Below are 23,607 nucleotides of genomic sequence, written 5' to 3'. Positions count from 1 at the left end.
TCCATTAAAATTCTTTCAGTCATTAAAAGGCATTAAACATCTTTAAAAGGCTTTTAAAACAGATGTTTTCCACAGCCAGGTCCCTGACAGCGAGGGTCATCCACGGGGATGTTATTTTTCAGCTACGAGCGATCCCTGCTGAGTGAAATCTTCCTTTCCAAACTTGGTTTTTATTTGCAATATATGAATAACCCACAAGGTGTCGCCACCCACAAAACCAGCCCATTTTAAGCTGCCGAATCCTCTTCAAAGACAAGATTGTAATGTAGACTTTTTCTACATTATATATATATAGATGAACTAGATGACCACCAAGGCCCCTTCCGACTCTTGTTAATCTGTTAAATGGTATAAGGTCTCCTGCTTAAGCAGGGGGTTGGACTAGATGTCCTCCAAGGTCATTTCCAACTCTTGTTAATTTGTTAAATGGTATACAGTCTGCTTATTCAGGGGGTTGGACTAGATGACCTCCAAGGTCCCTTCCGACTCTGTTAATCTGTTAAATGGTATAAGGTCTGCTTAAGCAGGGGGTTGGACTAGATGACCTCCAAGGTCCCTTCCGACTCTGTTAATCTATTAAACCATTTTACATGCTTCATTTAAACAGAGTATAGAATGGGTAGGGGGGTGGGGTTAAAGGCTGGCACGCAGTGTCCAATCAGGAGAGAGAGAGAGAGCGCACGCGCTCATCGCGTGCCACTCCCTTCGCCCCGCCCCTCGGCGCGTAAGAAGAGAGAGAGAGAGAGAGAGAGAGAGCCCGCGTGCATCCGGAACACTCGACGAGGGGGGCGGGCCTTAAAAAGCAGCCGCGGCCACTCCTGGGAACTGCCGCGGGCGGACGGGCGGATGGCGCAGCCAGTCAAAGTGCGGGTGCTCCCGAGCGGCCAATCGGGGCTCGAGGGGGGTGGGACGGCGGCGGCCAGAAGGAAGCCGGCGGGAAAAGGCGGAAGAGCGGCTGCTGGAGAAGCCGGGAGTGAGCCGGAGGTGGGTGGCGGGGCCGGGGGTGGGGGGCCGGTGGTCACCCACGTGCTCCGAGGGGGCAACTCCCTCCCCCCCTTTGACCTTTTGGGCCGTTTTCACTTCCTTTCTCTCCTCGACCCTCACAACAGCCCCGCAGGGTCGGCCAGTCTCCATTCCCAGGCTGCCCAAACCAAAGGCAGGCCCGCCTGGGGGGGGGAGGGAAGAGGAGGGAGGGGGACTCACGATGATGCTGTACTATAATGCCCACAAGGAACTGCAACACCCATAAGCCCCAAACTCCCAACACCCATAAGCCCCAACACCCATAAGCCCCAAACCCCAACACCCATAAGCCCCAAACTCCCAACACCCATAAGCCCCAAACTCCCAACACCCATAAGCCCCAAACCCCAACACCCATAAGCCCCAAACCCCAACACCCATAAGCCCCAAACTCCCAACACCCATAAGCCCCAAACCCCAACACCCATAAGCCCCAAACTCCCAACACCCATAAGCCCCAAACCCCAACACCCATAAGCCCCAAACCCCAACACCCATAAGCCCCAAACCCCAACACCCATAAGCCCCAAACCCCAACACCCATAAGCCCCAAACCCCAACACCCATAAGCCCCAAACCCCAACACCCATAAGCCCCAAACTCCCAACACCCATAAGCCCCAAACTCCCAACACCCATAAGCCCCAAACCCCAACACCCATAAGCCCCAAACCCCAACACCCATAAGCCCCAAACCCCAACACCCATAAGCCCCAAACCCCAACACCCATAAGCCCCAAACCCCAACACCCATAAGCCCCAAACCCCAACACTCATAAGCCCCAAACTCCCAACACCCATAAGCCCCAAACCCCAACACCCATAAGCCCCAAACCCCAACACCCATAAGCCCCAACGGGTTACAACAAGGTGGCTCTGGGGGGCTTCTCCAAAGCATAGGGGGGGGGGGGATAACTACAGCTGGTGCTTGGCTTATAGAAATTCACTTAGTGACTATTCAAAGCACTTGAAAAAAAGGACTTACAGCCGTTTTTCACACTTAACGACCATGGTCATGTGATCCAAATTCAGCCCCTCAACGGACGGACTCCTATTTATGACGGTTGCATGTCCTGGGATCACTGGATCCCCATTTGCGACCTTTTGACCCCCCACCCACCCACGTCAAGCGAGATTCACTTAACGACCATGTTACATAACAGCTGCAGCGATTCGCTTAACAACGGTGGCGAGAAAGGTCGTAAAAATGGGATGAAACTCCAGCCAAGCTGTCTGGCTTAGTAACCGAAATGTTGTGCTCTATTGTCGTAAATCGAGGACTACCTGTGATCAACAGTAAACAAAGATTTGCTAAAAGAAGAGGCAAGAATTGGCAGCCTAGAATATGAAGCCATCCATGCTTAATGAGGGATCCTCTAACTTTGGTTTAGAAAACAGAAATTTTCTGTCCCTGCTGTATTTTGCTGAATACTTTTGAGAATTAAATGCAACATTATTGTAAACCAGCCAATAAATGTTGATTGCAAAAGGAAGCTTAGTTCAGGTCTCATTTGGCAACTATGTATTCCAGCAGATTCTCTATATTTATCTTTAAATGCCCATTTGTAAACATTGTAAAAAAATAAATACGTATTTGTTTGCCGTGGTGGTTTTAAATTACCTGTTGTAGAATCAACACACAGAATATCCTGGGAGCATTGGATTTCCTGAAATTGGACTTAGAATAGAAAAAAATTAGATTCATTGCCTGCAGCTTTATTCTCCTAAAGATATGATTTCATGTCAGAATATCAGAGTTGGAAGGGACCTTGGAGGTCTCCTAGTCCATCCCCCTGCTCAGGTGAGAGACCCTATTCCGTTTCAGATAAATGGTAGTCTAATCTCTTTTGAAAAACATACAGTGTTGGACCAAAAATACTTTTTCAAGAGGTCCCCGGACCTTCTGGTTTTGTTTATAGATGTTTTACTTATCCATCCATCCATCCAGAAGGAAGTTAAATTTTCAGGGGGAAAAGTTACAATTTGTTTTGATGAACAAAGAAGCATCTTTTAACAGGTACGACTTCTTTACATTTATTTGTTCTAGAGTTGTAAGTCGCAGGAAAACTGATGAAGGCCGAAAAGAAAAAGCATCTTTCACCAGAAAAGAGGAAGATGAAGCAGAAAAAGAAATCCGCAAAGCATCTACAAATGGTGCCGGAGGAAGACCAGCCTGTGCTGAAAAAACACAAATTAAAAGTGAGTAAATAAATATAACTCCTTTGATCCTAGAAGTATTTTCTTTCACGTTTTCAGCTGCGAGTCCTACTTGTTCAAAAATACAGCCATGACAATATGTTATAATTTGTAAAGTTTCTTGATATTATTGCCAGGTCTATATTTTTCTATTTTCTAATCTGAGTGAAGATAATCTGAAATTTAACATGGGGAGTGTGCTGGGATACTAAGAAAACCTATTTATTAGCCTTAGACTTTTAAACAGTACCCTCGTTCTTCGTATTTTTCATAGTTATCTACAAAACACATTTTATAGTTAGATGAAAGAACAGCAGACCAGACCTCTTAAGTATATTATTATTATCTCTAACAGTATCTAATTTGCCCTGTGCCTAAAGATTCCTTCTCTTGCCTCCATTTAACAACATACAGAAGAAATACATGTAGGTGTGTTTGGGGTACAAATATGCCCATCATTGGTTAAAATTGTCTGCGTGCGAATGAATATTTGACCATTTCTGTTTGTCTTCTATGTACATTTCTATGTGCATTCTTACAAACAAGGGTAAATTTACTTGGCTGTGTTGCTTATTGTAAATGTGTGCCTTTACTTAAACATTTACAATAAGCCACATTTATTGTAGATGTGCGCCTTTACTTAAAAGTTGAGTATAAAAGCCTTTTAATTTAGTCCCTCTGGGTGGGTTGAGCATCTGAGACTTGCAGAAAACAAATAGGATATTTACATTTAAGCAACCGTTTCATTTTCTGTATATGCGCAGTGAATTTGCTTTGTGTTCTTCCAAGGCATTCCAAAGTTCATACAGTTTTGAGAACATTTTTTCCCCTCTCTGTATATTAAACACACAGCATATACAGCATCCCTCTGATGTTGTCCTTAGCCCCACAATCTGGCTTTCGTTAGTGGGACCCGACGGGCTGCTCTTGACCTTCCCTGCTGAGACCAGAGGAAATCCCTCATATCCCTTCTCCTTGCTATTCCCATAGGGACTAGGCTGAGTAAAGAGAGAGAAGAGTTTGTGTGAACTCATGGCATACCCTTCTCCACAAGTTCACATGGTATGCAGAGTTGGTAACACAGAGCATTGAAAACTTCCCGTTCGTAGCGGCTGAAGTATGCGATCAATTAAAAAGACGGATTTGCGACCTTTATGAGAAACAAAAAAAATGTCCTCCTTTGGTTTCTCTGCTCCTGCTCGGTGGCCCAAACACCCCACAGCCCTTCTCGTTTTAATTTTAAAGCAAGGAATGTGGTACGTGTACTTGTTAATGTGAGGAAGGGTTTGATTCAGCCGGTCCGCATCGCTTTGGGAGAACCGGTTGTTAACTTTCTGAGCATTTTGGCAAACTGGTTGTTGGAAGGAATCATTAGGGCAGAGAACGGGTTGTTAAATTACTTTTAACTGGTTTCTCTGATTTGTTGCTGTGTTTCTCTGAAAATGTACCCAAACTGCGTCTCACCGAGAGCTTCTGTTAAAATGCAGATTTGATCTGGTGCAAAGCCGCATCACAGTGAAGTGTTTTGTAAGAAACGGAACTCAGGATTATGTTGGTATTGGTATTGGTATCTTATTATTTGTATGCCGCCCTTCTCCGGGAGGACTCAGGGCGGCGAACAATTCAAAGGGGAAAAAAAGGGGGAACATAAAAGACAAAATACAAATAATAAAAGTGGACAACAGTCGCACAACCATACATGTTGAGAGGGGAGAGAACTCATCACCCCCAGGCCTGCCGGCAAAGCCAGGTTTTGACGGCTTTTCGGAAGGCCTGAAGAGAGGTGAGGGTCCGAATCCCTGCGGGGAGTTCATTCCAGAGGGCCGGAGCTGCCACAGAGAAGGCCCTCCCCCGGGTAATAGCCAGGTGGCATTGGCTGGTAGATGGCACCCGGAGGAGGCCAACCCTGTGAGATCTAATGGGTCTGTGGGAGGTAATTGGCAGCAGGCGGTCTCTCAAGTAAATGTTGACTCTACCACTCTCTCAGTGTAAAGTTTACGTTTTTAAAAAGGTTTCTCAATATTTTCCCCTCTTCCGCTAAGGATTTTGTCACTCCTGACACTGGTGTAATGTTAATTTAATGATCTGGGATTTGTTGACCAGTTCCAGAGCTGAGCCTAGTCAGAATTTGGACTGTCTGGTTTTCTGCAATGCTCAAATGATCACGACAAGCTGGAAAACCAGAATAAGTTCATATCTTCATACGGAAATCAGCTTTTGGGAGGGACCTGGCTTTCCTTTCCCCCCCCTCCCCCAGGCATTGATGGGAGTGAGTGCAGAAGATTTAAATGTAGAACTGATGGACTGTCGTGATGTGATGGGTATGTTGCTGTGGGCTTTGGCGACTTATTCTGATTTTTATGGAAACTTATGAGCTATTTATGAGACTGGCACCAATAAAAGTTTTCTAAATAAACAAACAACCGAAGCAGCCGTCTTTGGAAGTAATCCAAGGAAAATGATCTACAATAAGAAAGGCAGCTAAGGATTATTGATAGTTGGCGAGAAACACCTTAGAACTTACAACTTCTTTACTTTTGGAGAGAGGTTGGTGCTTGGTTAAAACGGGTTATTCAAAGCTTTCATCTTGGCCAAGTGTTGTGTGAACTTCTCTTCCTAATCATTTCATCCACCAAGCAATGGAACAATTTCTTTTGCACCTTTAAAGGTGGAGAAGGAATCTCTGGATATGTCACAACCTGCTTTATGTGGGGTAATTTACAAGCCTTTCCCACGGTATAAATGTGTGCTTTAAAACATTTAGACAAGAAAAAGAAAATGCACAGGCACAGTATAGGTGGTACCTTGCTCAATAGTAGTAACTGTGAGAGGGATCTTGGAGTCCTAGTGGACAACCATTTAAATAGGAGCCAGCAGCTGCCAAAAAAGCCAACACAGTTCTAGGCTGCATCAACAGAGGGAGAGAATCAAGATCACGTGAAGGGTTAATGCCACTTTATAAGGCCTTGTTAAGGCCACGCTTGGAATACGGCATCCAGTTTTGGTCTCCATGATGTAGAAAAGATGTGGAGACTCTGGAAAGAGTGCAGAGAAGAGCAACAAAGAGGATTAGGGGACTGGAGACTAAAACAGATGAAGAACGGTTGCAGGAACTGGGTATGTCTAGTTTAATAGAAAGAAGGACTAGGGGAGACCTGATAGCAGTCTTCCAATATCTCAGAGGTTGCCCCAAAGAAGAGGGAGTCAAACTATTCTCCAAGGCACCTGAGGGTAGAACAAGAAGCAATGGGTGGAAACTAATCAAGGAGAGAAGCAACTTAGAACTGCGGAGAAATTTCCTGACAGCGAGAACAAGTAATCAGTGGAACAGAAGTTGCCTCCAGAAGTTGTGAATGCCCCAACACTGGAAGTCTTTAAGAAGATGTTGGATAGCCATTTGTCTGAAACGGTATAGGGTTTCCTGCCTAGGCAGGGGGTTGGACTAGAAGACCTCCAAGGTCCCTTCCAACTCTGCTATTGTATTGTATTGTATTGTATTGTATTGTATTGTAAGCCAAGCTTTTCTCTTTCTGGAAGGCGAAACGATGCCTTGAAGATATTAGAGGATGCTTCCTTTTTATGTGTAACTTAACTATAACTGAGTAGAACTTATTCACTCCCTTCAGGGACCACCGGATTACTTTTGCTGCTCTGCTTCTAGCTTAATTCACCCTTCCGCGGTGGCCACAAATTCAAGAAAACACGGAGAGATTTGTTTGAAATATTTTATATGCAAAGATAAGGCTAAATAATCTTGCATTCCTTTGAATATTTTTGTAATGGACGGAGCAAATTTCCCAGGGAGGCATTTTCACAGCTGGGAAAACAGTCCCTACTTTGAAAGTGGCTTTCCCAGGCGAAAGGCTCCCATCTCCCACTGCTTCTGATATAAACACAATATCTGGCGTCCTATTTAGCAAAGGTTTCAAAAGGTTAGGAATTCAGGATTCACCAACAGATCCCACCAACCGAGGACAGTATATGCAGTGAACGATGGGTAGCGTTGCCATTTCTTTAAATCGGGACTGTTCGAAACGCGGATGAGTAAATGGGGCCATCGGCTTCCATTTTGCTCGACTTACGACCAGAGCTGAGCCCAAAATTTCTGTTGCTGAACGGAAGTGACGTGATCCCCATCTTACGACCTTGCCACGGTTGTTAAGCGAATCACTGCACTTGCTAAGTCAGTGACAGGGTTGTTAAGTGAATCTTGTTTGGCAGAAGGTCTCAAAAGGGGATCACGTCACCCCGGGGCACTGCAACCGTCATAAGTTTTCTGGATTTTGATTATGGGGGATGCGGCAACAGTTGTAAGTGTGAAAAAAATGGCCCTTTTTTCAACTTTGTCGTTTGTGACACACACACACAAGGAAATATTCCCCAAGATTACCAAAGAATTTGTCTTCAAATGCTAATAAATCGCTAATGCCAAATGTTAGTCTAGTGATTTGAAGATGATATTCTAGTTTTAATGAAATACGATAAGCGGCCATTTCTTTATCTTAATAGCTTTTAGCCTGGATCCTTTTCCTTTTTACTAACCAGCGCAAATAAATGTAAATAATTCATCTGCTCTTTGCTGCAGCCATCTCTTAAGCTCACAATCCTTGCTTGCGTTAAAAGAACCGGGATATATTTCTGGCTTAGCTAAGGCAAGTTTCCAAGTGCAGTTATCCTAACCTCCTTTCTCGAAAACTCCCCAGCTCTGCGGAGGGCGGCTTCGTTTTATCACCCTGCAATATTTCCACAGACATTGCAATAACAATTTTGTTAACAAAGAAGGTGGCGGCAGCCACTATGAGATAAGGAGATAACCTCTTTTCCCTGAGAACAAAAACGAGCTGGCGGCCCCGGAGCGCTTCGATCAGCAAGCTGGTGTTTGTTCTTAGCCTTCGGCGTTGCCGTATCCCCCAAGTGAGGGAAAGAGAGATAAGTGAAGTGTAAAATAAAAGCTCGAAATGTCATCAAATTTGAATTTACCAGCTCAGGGAGAACAGCTCAACTCAGGGAGAGGATTTTCCTGTGCCCAACGAGGAGCTTACGCTGAGTTGTTCAGTCCAGTCTTCCTCGGGCGGTAGACCGGTTGATCCTGCCAGTCAGTGGCCTTGGCATATTAAAAAAGGCAATTAATTAATTAACAGGCCAGTATCTTTCCTGACAGGACAATGAATCGGTGGAACTGCTTGCCTCCAGAAGTTGTGGGTGCTCCATAATTGGAGGTTTTTCAAGAAGAAAAGCGGCATCCTTTATCTGAAACGGTCTCCTGTTTGAGCAGGGGTTGGACTAGAAGGCCGGCAAGATCCCTTCCAACTCTGTTATTCTGGGACGGGGAAGATAGCAATAGCAGTTAGACTTATATACCGCTTCATAGGGCTTTCAGCCCTCTCTAAGCGGTTTACAGAGTCAGCATATCGCCCCCAACAACAATCCGGGTCCTCATTTCACCCACCTCGGAAGGATGGAAGGCTGAGTCAACCTTGAGCCGGTGAGATTTGAACCGCCGAACTGCAGATAGCAGTCAGCTGAAGTGGCCTGCAGTACTGCACCCTAACCACTGCATCACCTCGATGACAAGAAGCGATAGATGGCAACTAATCAAGGAGAGAAGCAACCTAGAATTAAGGAGAAACTTCCTAACAGAGAGCAATGAACCAGTGGAACAGCTTGCCACTAGAAGCCGTGGGGCCTCCATCACTACAGGCTTTTAAGAAGAGGCTAGGGAGTCGCTTGTTTGACATGGTCTAGGGTCTCCTGCTTGAGCAGGGGGTTGGACTTGAAGACCTCCAAGGTCCCTTCCGGCTCTATTCCGATCAATTGGAGTTGTATCCCTGGCTGTTTTGAATGACGTGCCAGATAATTCTCATAATTCCTTCTGCAGACAGATTTTTTTTTCTTATGGGTTTTCTTATGGGGTTTTTTCTTCTTCTTCCAGAACGTGGGTGCTGTTTGCTGCCTTTTTGCAATGCTGCAAACGACTTTGTGTAGTGGCGTACCCACAGAGGGAAACTTTTAAGACCATTAAAGGGGGGGGGGGGCTCTGCACTTCCTTGTCGAAACGGTTGGGTTTTTAGTATGCTCTCATGACCAGCCCACCCTTGAACTGTTCCCAAGAGCTCCACAAACAGATTTGCTCAGTTAGATAACTGCAACTGGAAACAAGAGCCATGCTGTTGGTTTAACATTTATATTCATCGCAACCCTGGAAGGCGGCCAGGCCAGGCTGTGGCTGAAGGCATCTCTCTCTTCCTCTTTGTCCAAAACTTTCCCACCAAAGACAAAAGCTGGCTTTATCCTCGATCCAGACGAAATAGCACTTAAATCCCATTGAAATTGCAACAGGATTCAAATCATAGCTGACGTGCCATCCCGTTTAATTTAACCAGGATCCGGACATTTAAAAAAAAAAGCCACGAAAATGATTATTTCATGCAGCATTTTAGAATGTTTAAAATCTTTGACGTTTCCTTACATTTGAGGATAAACAGGGGTGGTATTGCTGTCCATATCACAGATGAAATTCAGAGAATAAGGGGGGGGGGATTAGTAGCTTGTCACCCAGCTAGCTCCAGTTCCGCTATCTCAGGGGTTGCCCCAAAGAAGAGGGAGTCAAGCTATTCTCCAAGGCACCTGAGGGTAGAACAAGAAGCAATGGGTGGAAACTAATCAAGGAGAGAAGCAACTTAGAATTGAGAAGGAATGTCCTGACAGTGAGGACAATTAATCAGTGGAAGAGAAGTTGCCTCCAGAAGTTGTGAATGCCCCAACTCTGGAAGTCTTTAAGAAGATGTTGGATAGCAATTTGTCTGAAGTGGTGTAGGGTTTCCTGCCTAGGCAGGGGGTTGGACTAGAAGACCTCCAAGGTCCCTTCCAACTCTGCTATTCCTGTTCTATTCTATTCTATTCTTGTTGACTTTGCTTTTCTCCAAAGATGAGGCGAGATTACAGATTATCTCTCAGTTCTGGGCAATGCAAGCTCAGAGCAGATTGTAAAGACGGGGCTGTGAATTTAAAAGTCTGCGGGAAGTCTGTGAGTAAATGCTGAGTATTAAAAACACCGATGAGAGAGTGGGAGTTGCCCAAGGATTTCGTACGGACGTAGATGTAACCCAAGCGGCTCTTGATTCTGCACCAAGTATTTATTTTCTCTTGGTAAAAATTTTCCCTAAGGTTTCAGTCCAGCTTTAGCTGAGTGTTTTCCTTGTACGAAACAGCGGCTGCGTTAATAAATGCATACCTGATCAAACTTTGTTCAGATTTCCAAATTGTTAATTAGGTTTAAGACTTGCAGTACTTAGCAGCTTCAGCGCCATGAAAAAAATAGAGATTCTCCCGTCTTTAGTGATTTTAAAAAAAAGATTCACATGGCCCATCAAGCTTTTTAGTTCTCTCTTTACGCCTCCTATCTTTTAGCTTGCCGACAGGCCTATGCCGAGGACGGAAGTCAGGACCCATAATGCATAGGCCCTGAGAGTCCGCAGCCCACGCCGGAGAAGAAGGGAATGGTCCACCTGGACTTTCTTCTGAGGCCGAGGACCAGCAGAGCAGCATCTTCAGTTGTGCTGTTGTTGCCAGAGATGCTCGCAAGCCTCTGTTCTCACAACGGTGACAAATAAGAGGGCATTGAAACCTGGGTCTCCAAGTCCTAAGGAACAAATGAGGGGTTTTTTAAGACAAGGATCCATTTTCTCCTAAATTCCAGATGCTCAACAGTGTATCCAGAAGGAAGCAATTCAGATACGCATTCGCTATGTCGGAATCTGTTGAACTCACAAATGCCGTGTAAAGAATACTTTAAAAAAAAAAAAAAACCCAGAGGAAACTGGATTTGGTACACTGGCCTTTTTTGTGTGTGTGAGAGCAATGAACCAGTGGGACAGAAGTTGCCTTCGGGAGTTGTGGGTGAAGAGAGTGGACAGCCATTTGTCTGAAATGGTCTAGGGTCTCCTGCTTCGAGTAGGGGGTTGGACTAGAAGACCTCCAAGGTCCCTTCCAACTCCCGTTTCTATTCTGTTCTGTTCATCACTGGCGTTTTTTAAGCAGATAGTGGACAGTCACTTGTCTGAAATGGTTTAGGCTGGGAGCTGGACTAGAAGACCTCCCAGGCCCCATTCCAAATCTGTTGTTCTATGTGTTTTATATAGCTTTGCTTAGCTTACAAACGGATTCACACCCAGAAGGAGCACAGGGAATGGGAAAAGACATTGGCTGACCCGTTTTAAGAGTGACAGCAGGAGGAGGACCCCCACTCTCAACCCAGATGGCTTCGGTTTCCCTCAATCCAGTTTATGCCACAGAATGCATCTGCCTGAGAACGAATCGTGGGTTGAGCATAGTAGCTGTTTCCTTAACTGAGTTTGCAGGATGATGTATGTACAAGGGGAAAAACCACTTCTCTGCCTCCTAATACCAATAGCTTCTATTGGATTTTCTCCCAGTGTTGCTGAAGTTTTATTATATTTCCTAGGGCAGTGTTTTTCAACCTTGGCAACTTGAAGATGTCCGGACTTCAACTCCCAGAATTCCCCAGCCAGCATTCGCTGGCTGGGGAATTCTGGGAGTTGAAGTCCGGACATCTTCAAGTTGCCAAGGTTGAGAAACACTGTCCTAACCACTGCTGGGGAATTCTGGGAGTTGAAGTCCGGACATCTTCAAGTTGCCAAGGTTGAGAAACACTGTCCTAACCACTGCTGGGGAATTCTGGGAGTTGAAGTCCGGACATCTTCAAGTTGCCAAGGTTGAAAAACACTGTCCTAGGGCACCTAACATAGATCAGGCAGGTAACAATATTCAAGAATCGTGTTATAGTTACATTTCTCCATAAGTTAATTGTCGGATTCCTCGCCTGTATAAATACAACTGACCTTCAGGGTGAAGCGGTTATTCTTCTCCGTAATTAAAGCATCCCTAGTAGCGTGTTGCGTTTTACATGTTCGTATAAAAACTTGGTGAATGGGACAAACACCCCCGCTCTCCCTGTTAGTAAGAAGCAGGAGTGAGCAGAGTCTGTTCGTGGCTAAGCTAAACCTCCGACTGTTCGGTACTGTCCGAAATGACCGATTTCAGCGTCGCGTGGCACAGGCGGTTCAACATGGAGACCTTGGTTTTTTGATCAATGTACAGCTTCAATTTGTCCCTGAAAGTCTCCCCCAGGAAGCTGTAGATGAGCGGGTTCAAACAGCTGTTGGAGAAGGCGGCCAGATTGACTATGTGCCCCGTTAAGGGGTAGTTGTGCCTGAAAGAGCGGCCTCTGGACGCGGACTCTTCCGTCTTCTGGAGAAGCTGCACGCTGATGAACACGTTCTCCGGCAGCCAGCAGATGAAGAAAACCAGGACCACCACGAAAATCATGCGCAGCGCTTTCTGCCGGCGGAGGCGCAAACTCCGGTGCTTGTGGGCGCTGATCAGCACGCGGGCGATCAAGGAGTAGCAGAGGCCGATGATGGCGAAGGGGATGATAAACCCGACCGTGATCTCCAACCACTGGATTTCCGCCACGTCGGCGAAGCAGAAGTGTACCTCCCCCGAGTGCTGCCAGTGGACGGCCGTGAAGGGCACCAGGGCGGCCGAAATGGAGCCCAGCCAGATGAGGCCGCAGCTGAGCCTGGCGTGCTCCATGGTGCGGAAGAGGTTGGACTTCATGACCTTGGCCAGGGCCATGTACCTGTCGAAGCTCATCCAGGTGAGGAAGAAGATGCTGCTGTACATGTTGATCTGCAGGAAGAGGGACATGAAGGTGCAGATGGCGGTGATGTCGTAGTACTTCTCGTCGAGGTTAAACACCTCAATGAGGGAGTCCACCACCAGGATCAGGTCGGCCGCCGCCAGGTTGATGAAGTAGAGGTCGGGGATGGTCATCTTCTCGCGGAAGCTGATGTTGACCACCAGGATGAGGATGTTCCCCACGAAGCCGATGGGGAAGAGGAATATCGTGTAGAGGCACGATAAGAAGAGGCCGATCACGTACTGCTGATGCTCCGATCTGTCCACCAGGCTGAGGGCCCGGGTCTCGTTGCAAAAACGGGATCCGTTGAGTTCGAAGTAGGTGCCGTTACACAGCGCCGGAGAGGCGGTTCCCGCGTAAATTCCCGTGGTGTGATTCTCCGCGAAGTACGTAAACGACTTCTGCGCCAGGGTATTCAGCTGGGCCGTGGTTGCAAAGAGGTCCGCGGAGATCATGACGGTAGCCTCCGGAGGCCGAACCAGTTAGAATATTCGGAACTTGGAACATGGGAAGTCTTCAGTACGACGAGGGCCCCGTGGATTCATGCCGCGTCGCTAAGGAACTTTGGAATAGCCATAGAGGCGGTTTTGGGCAGGCGTGCGTTTCGCCTCGCTCGAAGGCCTGCTCGCGGTTTGAAAGCTGCAGATCCATCTAGGACCGGCTCTCCCTGCTTGGCGTGCCGTGAATGCTCGACCTGCAATTCATGAAAAAGAAAATTAATCTCCTTCCTGCAAGAATTGGAAGCATCCAGCGAGCGTATAGCAACACGGACAAATGACTTTGGCATCTGCTGCATGCAAACTCCCCCTCTATTGTCTTTGGGGGTTTTAGTGAGACGAAACGGCACAGGCCAGCGACGTGTCCGTGTTAAGTGCAGAAAGCGCTTAAACAAACAAGCGTCCTCTGAGAGCTGAGATCCATTTAGCGACGAGGGGAAAAGTGCCTCGCTTTGGCGCGGAAAGGAATAAAACTCAGAAAGAGAGCAGATTTGGGGAGAAGCAGGAATTGCTTTTGAGTTGCTGAATTGAGTTCTTTCTTTTTGTAGATAACTGTTAACAGCCCGTATGATTATTATTATTATCTCCTCCTGTGGCTGAAAAAAAAAGGGGTAAACCTTTACAGACTAGAGGGAGAAAAAAAAGAGATTTTCCTGGTGTGTGTTTTTTTTAAAATAGAATCTGTCTAATGGATGCACATTTCTAATTGTGATTAAGAGACTGCCCGGAATCTAAGGATGAAAGGCTTCCAAAAAATGCACCTTAAGTAGCTGCTGTTTCTGTTAAAACCTCTCCCTCTTTTACACTTCTTCTGAAAAATTGAAATATATTAACGAAAGGAGCTATCCAAAGGACTAATGTTTTTAGTCATGGCGGGCAAAAGAAACCGAGCAGCAAATTTCGTCAGCGAAAACAGCATTTCAAAGGAAGAAAAAATGGTTTTACTTGGTCGATTCTGTTTGTTCTCGGCTTGTCTGAGCTACAGTTTGATCCCGCTTTAATGAAATATTGCTAGGACCCGTTCATGGGACTGTTCTACCCTGTTTTTTCGGAGTTAATAGATGGCTTGTGCTTCTGATGCCTCGCTCGTGAATTATAAGTCAGTTCTTATCCTTTTTACGCGAAAGTAAGCAAGTTTCGTGGGGTTTGGTTCTGTTTTGTTTCGAGAACTAAAAAAAAAAATGACTTCCTTACTTAAATTCTGCAATGTCTGAATGACTGTGGAGCTGTCCCTGATCCAGTTTTTTTTACAATTAAAGCATCCTTTCCAAAGTGTGAAAAGCCTTATAAAAGTTTGATTCGCTTGACAGAGGTTGACCCACAGCACATCTGTATTTTAACCTGCTTTTTAAAAAAGCCTTATTCCGGAAAGTGTACAATAAATCCTTTTTTTTATAAACAACCATGAAGTAGACTAAAGTGCATGGTGGTTTGGGGTTTTTTTTTTAAAGGAAAAAAGTACTTGAAATAATGCTGTTTTGGTGACAATCCGTTTGTGCACTAGATGTGCCCAAAAACCTTACAGTATTTCAGTAGCGTTCCTTACTTCCAGCTGTCCTCAGGTTCATTTATTTCTGCATTTATTGTACACAGCTGGGCATCCATAAATATTAGCTGACCCAGGGCTGGTTTCCTTCCAACTACCGGTTTATATTTAAGGGCAGCATCTCTACAGTCCAGTAATTGAAAATAATTTTAGTCGGATGATACCGGCGTATGGTTCAGCTCTCTATGATTCAGCTAGAAATGAAATTACATTTTTTTTTAAAAAGTGCTTCAAAAGTGCTAAAATTGTTACTGGCAACAGATTAATAGCTGGGGTCAAATTGTACCAATAAAAAAAAAAGATTATAGACTCTCGCTTCTGCCCTTTCGTCTCTGGTTTAAAAAAAAAAACTGGTTGAAACTTAATTTCTGCTGACTAGTTTTTTTCCCCGTCAACTTCTCACCAGTTGAACGGGTTCATCTGATTTTTTTTTAATCCTCCTTTCAAGAATAGTTTGCCCTTTTCCCCCTCTCTTTTCCTTTTTTCGAACGCCTATTTAAATACAAAGATGAAAGGCAGATGCCATTGCACATTGCAGGCTCTGCTCACTGAAGACAACTTCACTTTGAGAGCTGCGAGTATCTTTGCAAAACCTGAGCAAAAAAAGGAGACGGGGGGGGGGGGAAACGAGACACGAAGAAGGGTGGCCCGAAAAAAAATCCCCCCCGAAAATTAGCAAGTCAAATTAAGATCTCCCTTACCTTTCTTCCTTCACCCGGTTTTTCTCTTCTGGATGGCCAGCATGTTTCCGTCCATTTGAAATGCGTCCTCAGGTGTCCTTTTTCAACCTGGCCGGTTTCAAAAAAGAAAAACACCCCACCTCCTCCTAAATCCTGATGCCGCAGGTGGAAAGTGACTTTCTCCGTCTGGGGAGGAAGCTGGTTGACAGAGGCATGACCGCGCCCCCACCTCCACCTCCCACCTGGTGGTTGCTCAGCCAGAATCGATCTGCCGGCTGTGGGAAAAAGAGGGTTGAGCAGCTGGGCTGAATTCAGCTTTCTGAATGGAATGACAGCCAAGTGCACAAGGCCACCGGCTCAATGCACGGACCTCTCTCTCTCTCTTCTCCTCTCCTCTCTCTCTCCTCTCCTCTCTCTCTCTCTCTCTTCCTCTCCTCTCCCCCTCTCTCTCTGTCCTCTCTGTCTCTCCTCTCTCTCTTCTCTACTCCCTCCCTCTCTCTCTCTGTCTCTCCTCTCTCTCTCTCCTCTCCTCTCTCTTCTCTCTCTCTCTTCTCTCCTCCCTCTCTCTCTCTCTCCTCTCTCTCTCCTCTCCTCTCTCTCTCTGTCTCTCCTCTCTCTCTCTCCTCTCCTCCCTCTCTCTCTCGCCTCTTCTCTCCTCTCTGTCTCTCCTCTCTCTCTGTCTCTCCTCTCTTTCTCCTCTCTCTCTCTCTCTCTCTCTCTCTCTCTCGCACGTGCGCTCCCTCTGGAGAAAAGGATGCTCCGTTCTTACTGTGCCATGTCTGTCTGTCTCCACCCCTCTCTCTCCCTCCCCCCCTTCAGCTCAGCAATTCATCTTTCTCGAGATGCAAAGTTTTCGGCACGGGTGGTCTTCTCATCAGGGACCCTTTCATTAAGACCCAACTTTAGAAGTAAAGAGAACTTTTTGTGACAGCGAGGGACAGTTCATCACACATGCATTTAAAGTGTGTGTTTGTGTAGTCTGTGAGTGCGTTCTGAGTATTAAAAGGGGTATTAAAATATTGAGGGTGATAGAATAGAATAGCAGAGTTGGAAGGGACCTTGGAGGTCTTCTAGTCCAACCCCCTGCCTAGGCAGGAAGCCCTATACCGTTTCAGACAAATGGCTATCCAGCATCTTCTTCCAGTGTTGGGGCTTTCACAACATCTGGAGGCAAGTTGTTCCACTGATTAATTGTTCTCGCTGTCAGGAAATTCCTCCTTAGTTCTAAGCTGCTTCTCTCCTTGATTAGTTTCCACCCATTGCTTCTTGTTCTACCCTCAGGTGCCTTGGAGAATAGCTTGACTCCCTCTTCTTTGGGGCAGCCCCTGAGATATTGGAAGACTGCTATCCTGTCTCTCCTGGTCCTTCTTTTCATCGAACGAGACCTGTGATGGCGAACCCATGGCACAGGTGCCACATGGAGCCATTTGTTAGGGGGCATGAGGCATTTCCCTCTCAGCCCCAGCGTGCGCCAGTTGACCTCTGCCTTCATTTTCGCTGGAGCTGACAAATGGCTCTACTCGGGGGTCTCTGTGGCCACTTTTAAGACCGGTGAACTACAACTCCCAGAATCCCCTAGGCCAGCAATCCAGGTGTGCCCAATCCACCAAGATTGGGCACCCCAGGATTGTTTTTTTTAAAAAAAATATTTTTATTTTCCACTTTCATAACATACAATCACATGTATACTATTACATAGCCAATATCCTATTGTATTAAGTAGTAATTACATCAGTTCCTCTTGTCAATAATGCCCAGAAAGATAAAAACCCATTATTGGCTCTTCTGCTCTCCATACACCTCTTTCTTCTGCCTCTCTCCTCCCTCCTTTCTTCCCTCCATCATCCTTTCCTACTCTACTTCCCCTTCCTTTCTCCTTCTCCTCTCTCTGCATTCCACTCCTCCTTCTCCTCCTCATCTTCCCCCCTTACCCTCTCTCCTATCCCTCTCTTCCCATCTTTCTTCTCCCTTCTGTTTCCCACTCTTCCTCTCATTGGCGTATTTCCGCTTCCATATCAATATACTTAACCTATCCTAGTTTTGAAGAAAAAATAAGAGTATACGTGTGCACCCCAGGATTTCAGAGAAGTAGCCAGAGATGCAAGAAACGCCAGCTATTGATGACCAAGAATGATGAAAACTCACACAATATTACATTTATTGGTCTTTTAAAATGCCTCCTGGAAGACGGGAGGAAGAAGAAATAGCAATAGCAGTTAGACTTATCTACCGCTTCATAGGGCTTTCAGCCCTCTCTAAGCGGTTTACAGAGTCAGCATATCGCCCCCCACAGTCTGGCTCCTCATTTCACCCACCTCGGAAGGATGGAAGGCTGAGTCAACCCTGAGCCGGTAAGATTTGAACCGCTGAACTGCAGATAGCAGTCAGCTGAAGTGGCCTGCAGTACTGCACCCTAACCACTGCGCCACCTCGGCTCGGAAAGAGGTAAGGTAGGGGAAGAGGAAGAGTAGGAGAAAGGGAAGGGAAGAAGGAAAGGAGAGGAGGAAGGAGGAAAGGAGAGAAGGGAGGGAGAGAGAAATAAAAGGAATTTAAGGTGACGTTGCAACAGGAGGAAGCGATGGTAAATAAAGCAACCCAAACTGTATACAATGGAATAAGAAATGTATAAGAATGGATCAACGTAAAGAAGAAAAATAATTATGTGAATGTATACTTAGAACGGTATATAAGAGAGTAAAAAAATTCAAATTTTTCTGGATTAAAGGGCCTCCTGAGTGTTTATTTTGATTAAAACCCTATATATTTCCCCTTCTATGTATCCATCATGGAAGGAAGCTGAGTGCCCTCCGTTCTCCGGTGTGGAGGGCTCTGCTTTTTTGGAAATCCTTTCTCTGCTCATCAGCCACCGAATCCTTCGCTCTGAACGGCTCCTTTCTTTTCATAACATTCTGGAGCGATGCTGTCAGGCCTCGCCTTGGCAGGTCGGATCTTAACTTCTCTCCGACTTGAACGGTGGCCATATCCAAAATATCTTGGCTTGCGCCACGTTGGGGAAGAAAAATTAGTAATGGAAAAGGGCCCGGCTCTCGGTACAGCTTGTACTGGTGATATTTTTATTCTCCTTGAGATGCTTGTGAAGATCTTCAAAAAAAAAAAACAACCCATCCTTTACGGCAGGGGTCTCCAACCTTGGCAACTTTAAGCCGGGAGGACTTCAACTCCCAGAATTCCCCAGCCAGCTGGCTGGGGAATTCTGGGAGTTGAAATCCTCCCGGCTTAAAGTTGCCAAAGTTAGAGACCGCTGCTTTAGGGACTGTAAAAAAATACAATTTTCATACCTCTTTCATCAGTGTTAATAATTCCTGACTCTGCCATTCCCAAGAAAAGTTCCAGTAGTCCTTGACTTACGTTTAGTGACTGAAGTTACAACAACAGCTAAGAAAAGGGGCTTATGACCAGTTTCACAGTGACGATCGTTCCAGCATCCCCGGGAACACGTGATCAAAATCCAGTGTGACGGACTCGTATTTATGACAATTGCAGTGTCCCGGGATTACGCCGTCCTCCTTTTGCGACCACCTGACAATGGGGAAGCCAGATCAGCTTAACGACTGTGCCACTAACTTGTCAGCTGCAGTGATTCACTTAGCAATAGCAGTAGCAGTTAGACTTATATACCGCTTCATAGGGCTTTCAGCCCTCTCTAAGCGGTTTACAGAGTCAGCATATCGCCCCCAACAACAATCCGGGTCCTCATTTTACCCACCTCGGAAGGATGGAAGGCTGAGTCAACCTTGAGCCGGTGAGATTTGAACAGCCGAACTGCAGAACTAGCAGTCAGCTGAAGTGGCCTGCAGTACTGCATTTAACCACTGCGCCACCTCGACTCTTAACAGCTGTGGCAAAACAGGTCGTAAAATGGGGAAGAACTCATTTAACCGTCTCAGCCGTGGAAAATTTTGCGGTCCCAAGTGGAGGGCTTCCTTTTTAATTAATTAATTTTTACTTTCTAATAAAATCCTTTTAAGAGGACGAAAAAAATAAATAAATCAATGCCTGTTGAAGGTATGAAGAGCATCATTTGGAGTTAGAAAGTAAAGCTTTCCCGTGGTTTATTTTTCTAAGTCTACATTTGACGTGGCTTTATAATATAAAATGACATCTAATTGGCAGGAGTGATGGGCAGGGAACACAATAGGCCTTCCTGCTCTGCTGATCTCCAGGCCCATCGAAATTTAAGCCCTGGTACTTATGGGCCAGACGTTTGCAGGGAAAATGGGATATTAAAAGAACGGAGGCTCCAGGTAAAGGGATAATGTGAGTTCAGCGCACTATCGCTGTACTTAGTCTACGCATTCTCCCTCATCTTTCGCTAGGAAAAAATCCCCCATTTAGCTTATGGGTTGGTATAATTGCATTTCCTTAATTGTCCCAGGAGGAAAAATAGGCTGCGTGTTTGAATTGTTGTTGTTGTTGTTGTTGTTTCTTCTGCTTCTGCTGCTTCTTCTGTTTCTTCTCCTTCTCTCCTTCTCCTCCTCCCCCTTCTTCCTTCTCCTCCTCCTCCTTCTTGTCCTCCTCTTCTTCCTCCCCTTCCCTCTCCCTTGTCCTTTCTCCTCCTCCTCTTCTTCCTCCTCCTCCTCCTTCTCCCCCTCCCTCTCTCTGGTCCTTTTTCCTCCTCCTCCTCCTCTTCTTCCTCCTCCTTCTTCTCCCCCTCCCTCCTCCTTTCTCCTCCTCCTCTTCTTCTTTCTCCTCCTCCTCCTTCTTGTCCTCTTCTTCCTCCTCCCCCTCCCTCTCCCTTGTCCTTTCTCCTCCTCCTCTTCTTCCTCCTCCTCCTCCTTCTCCCCCTCCCTCCTCTTTTCTCCTCCTCTTCTTTCTCCTCCTTCTCTCCCTCCCTCCTCTTCCTCCTCCCCCCTCCCTCCCTTGTCCTTTCTCCTCTTCCTCCTCCTCCTTCTTCTCCCCCTCCCTCCTCCTTTCTCCTCCTTTTTTTCTTTCTCCTCCTCCTCCTTCTTGTCCTCCTCTTCCTCCTCCCTCTCCCTTGTCCTTTCTCCTCCTCCTCCTCCTCCTCTTCTTCTTCTTCCTCCTCCTCCTCCCCCTCCCTTCTCCTTTCTCTTCCTCCTCCTCTTTTTCTTCTTCTCCTCCTCCTCCACCTCCCTCCTCCTTTCTCCTCCTCCTCCTCTTCTTCCTTCTCCTCCCCATCCCCTTCCCCCTCCTGGTCCCTCCTCCTTTCTCTTCCTCCTTCTCTTCTTCTCCTTCTTCCCCATCTTCCTCCTCCTCCTCCCCCCTCCTCCTCACAGGAAACAAATATTAAGACACCAAGAAATTTCTAACATCCTGTTTGTGCTTGCTAGAAAAACGATGTGGGTGCGTGTGTGTGTGTGAGAGAGAGAGAGACCACTGAAAAATCGCGTCACATTGCCCTGCACAGAAAACCCCATTGTCTGCAACCTGTTGTGCAAGGAAGAGCGAAGCGGAAGTGAGCCAGAAGCTTAATTCTAAACGGGATCCCAGGGTAGCATGAGGGTATTAATTCCTGCCACGTTAAGTTATTTATTTTTGATCTTTATTTTACGTAGCTCAGGGAAGAACCCCTCCCCTAACATATCTTTGCCATGCAGGCCCATTGCCTGAATAATCGTGACATCTCAGAAGGAGAGGAAAAGATTTTGCTAAGTGAACAAGTTGTATTTTTTTCTGATGGGGTTTTTAGCCCTCCAGGTCCCCTCCTGGCCTGCACACTTACTGCACCACAGACCTGAGATTGTGCCGTGCAGGAGATTGTGCATCTCTTTGCCTTTATTTTGATAGCCTCGTTTGATGGGGCCGAGGAAAGCCGACACTTAAAGAAGGCTTGGTCCCACCAGCAGCGCTAATCGGGTTAGGAGTTCAAGGGATTCCTTCTGACTTTCTCCCCCCCACAATTAAGCAGTTGTGTTAACCACTAAGCCACAAGGTTCTCCTCCTTTATCAGCTGAGCCAGGGAAATAAGTATGTATTTTGTGTCACAACCCCTGGTATGCCCAAATATGGGAGGAGGCCTACTGCTTCCTTTCTCTGTCTATCGGCTCATCACAAGAGACCATCCAGACAGAAAGAGTGGCTAATATAACAGCCCAGGTTCGATTCCCAGTAAGGGTATGGCTAGCTGATGAGAGCTAAATAGCTTGAAATAGATCTATACTAGTCTCCCTTTATTTATTTATCAGCACAAATGCAACACAAATGTAACAAAGGCAACAGTAAAAATAATGGCTTTCTGTCTTATCCGCCGAAGATGTGATATCAATGAAAATGTTTCTGCCATTATAGAACTTAGGCGCTGGCGCTGGCTAGGCCATATATTGAGAATGCCTGAAAATCGAATCCCAAAAATTTCCCTGCTTGCAGAGCCTGGTCCGACCTGGAAACGGCCAAAAGGAGGTGTTCGTCTAACCACTCTGCGTCACTTCAAACGGAAAGCCGAAGATATAGTCATGCGCCCATACAATCTTAGCCGAAAATCATATAATGGCGACTGGCTGCACCACCTGACAACCTCTAGCCCAGGACCGAAAACAGTGGCGCCAAATTTCCATGGAAGTCGCCTATACCCACGATGGGTGAAGAGGCGTCAAGTACAAGTACAAGCCTGCTCTTGGTCCCATCAGTCGAGCATTTGGACAGAATTTAGCAAATCCACCCGAGCCTGTTCTCATCCCCGGGGAAGGGAATTTTCTGAGCCAGCTATTTCTTTGCCAAGGCAAGCTGTTTCCCCTTCTTGCTCTGCAAACAAGATTCTTCCTTTGCCGTTGACACCGCAATCCACATTTCCTGGTTGTTAGGCTCTTCGCCTCGTGCCGGCAATCGATGGTGTCCTTTTGTCCAGTGTGTGGTTAAGTTTCAGCTCTTTTTCCCCCCCAATGCTCTTTACTTCAATCAACATGTAAGCTGCAAAACCTTTTAGAAGCTTGCCGGATTTTCTGCCGGTTCAGATTTCAAAAGTTGGATGCTTTGATAGGCTGGCTTAGACTTACTTCCGAGTAGTCCTCGACTTACGACGGCAGTCGAGCCCAGGATTTATGTGGCTGAGCAAGACATTTGTTGAGTGAGCTACGACCTTTTCTGCCATGGTCGTTAAGTGAATCGCTGCAGTGTTAAGCTAGTCACACAGTTGTTACGTGAATCACTGCCGTTTTTTTTAAATTAGTCACACGGTCGTTAAGTGAATCTGGCTTCCCCACTAGGCTTTGCTGGTCAGAAGGTCGCAAAAGGGGGATCCTTTGACCCCCCCCAACCTTCATAAATATGGACCCATTGCCACGCCTTTTGATCATGTGACCATCGGCCAGCTGCAATCGTCATAAATGTGAAAAGGGATCCTAAATCACTCTTTTGAACCGTCACTAAATGAACTGTTGTAAATCTACCTGCATTTACTTATTTTGCAAAAAATGATCCGTGCTCGCTGTTTTTAAGGCAGTGTTTCTCAACCTTGGCAACTTGAAGATGTCTGGACTTCAAGTCCCAGAATCCCCCAGCCAGCATCCGCTGGCTGGGGAATTCTGGGACTTGAAGTCCAGACATCTTCAAGTTGCCAAGGTTGAGAAACACTGTTTTAAGGGGAATGGGGAATCGCGAGAGTTCTCGCTGGCCCTCTTCAGTTGCAAGATTTTAAAAGAGGGGGATAGTCACTTTTAGGGAGCCCCCTTCCTCTCTCTGAAACTCTTTCCTTACACTTTCATTCTTTCCTCTCACTGATCCTGGAAAAATAAAATCCCTTCTGTAAACTTCAAAAACTCACCTTCCCCCCTCCCAATCCCGATTACCCAGAAATGAAACGAAGGCAGTTTTGTTTTGTTTTTTCATTTCTTCCAAAGTCCTGTTTGTTCACATAATTGCCCGGCCTCCTGTCCATCGATCAGGCCTACAGGAACAAAACACCCGCCTGTCATGAAAACCCGGGCAGAGTGATGGGGATGGTAGTCCTCCCAATACCCCCTTGAGAAAA

General features: G+C 46.2%; 1 protein-coding gene across 1 annotated transcript; it reads right to left on the bottom strand.

The window, feature by feature from the left end:
- Positions 1–11,991: 11,991 nt before the first annotated feature.
- GPER1 (G protein-coupled estrogen receptor 1) lies at positions 11,992–15,838 on the bottom strand. The gene is made up of 2 exons (XM_014060361.2): positions 15,684–15,838; positions 11,992–13,633 (listed from the first exon to the last, which is right to left on the bottom strand). Exon 2 carries the CDS (start codon positions 13,392–13,394, stop codon positions 12,237–12,239), a length of 1,158 nt encoding a protein of 385 aa, XP_013915836.2. The 5' UTR covers positions 13,395–13,633; positions 15,684–15,838; the 3' UTR covers positions 11,992–12,236.
- Positions 15,839–23,607: the final 7,769 nt, after the last annotated feature.

The sequence above is a fragment of the Thamnophis sirtalis genome, unplaced genomic scaffold (genome assembly GCF_051295495.1).
Source record: "Thamnophis sirtalis isolate CommonGarterSnake01/CBP01778 unplaced genomic scaffold, rThaSir2_p1.2 scaffold_14, whole genome shotgun sequence".
NCBI lineage: Eukaryota > Metazoa > Chordata > Lepidosauria > Squamata > Natricidae > Thamnophis > Thamnophis sirtalis.
The sequence above is the reverse complement of the archived record's forward strand: the minus strand, read 5'-3'. Positions and strand labels throughout refer to the sequence as shown.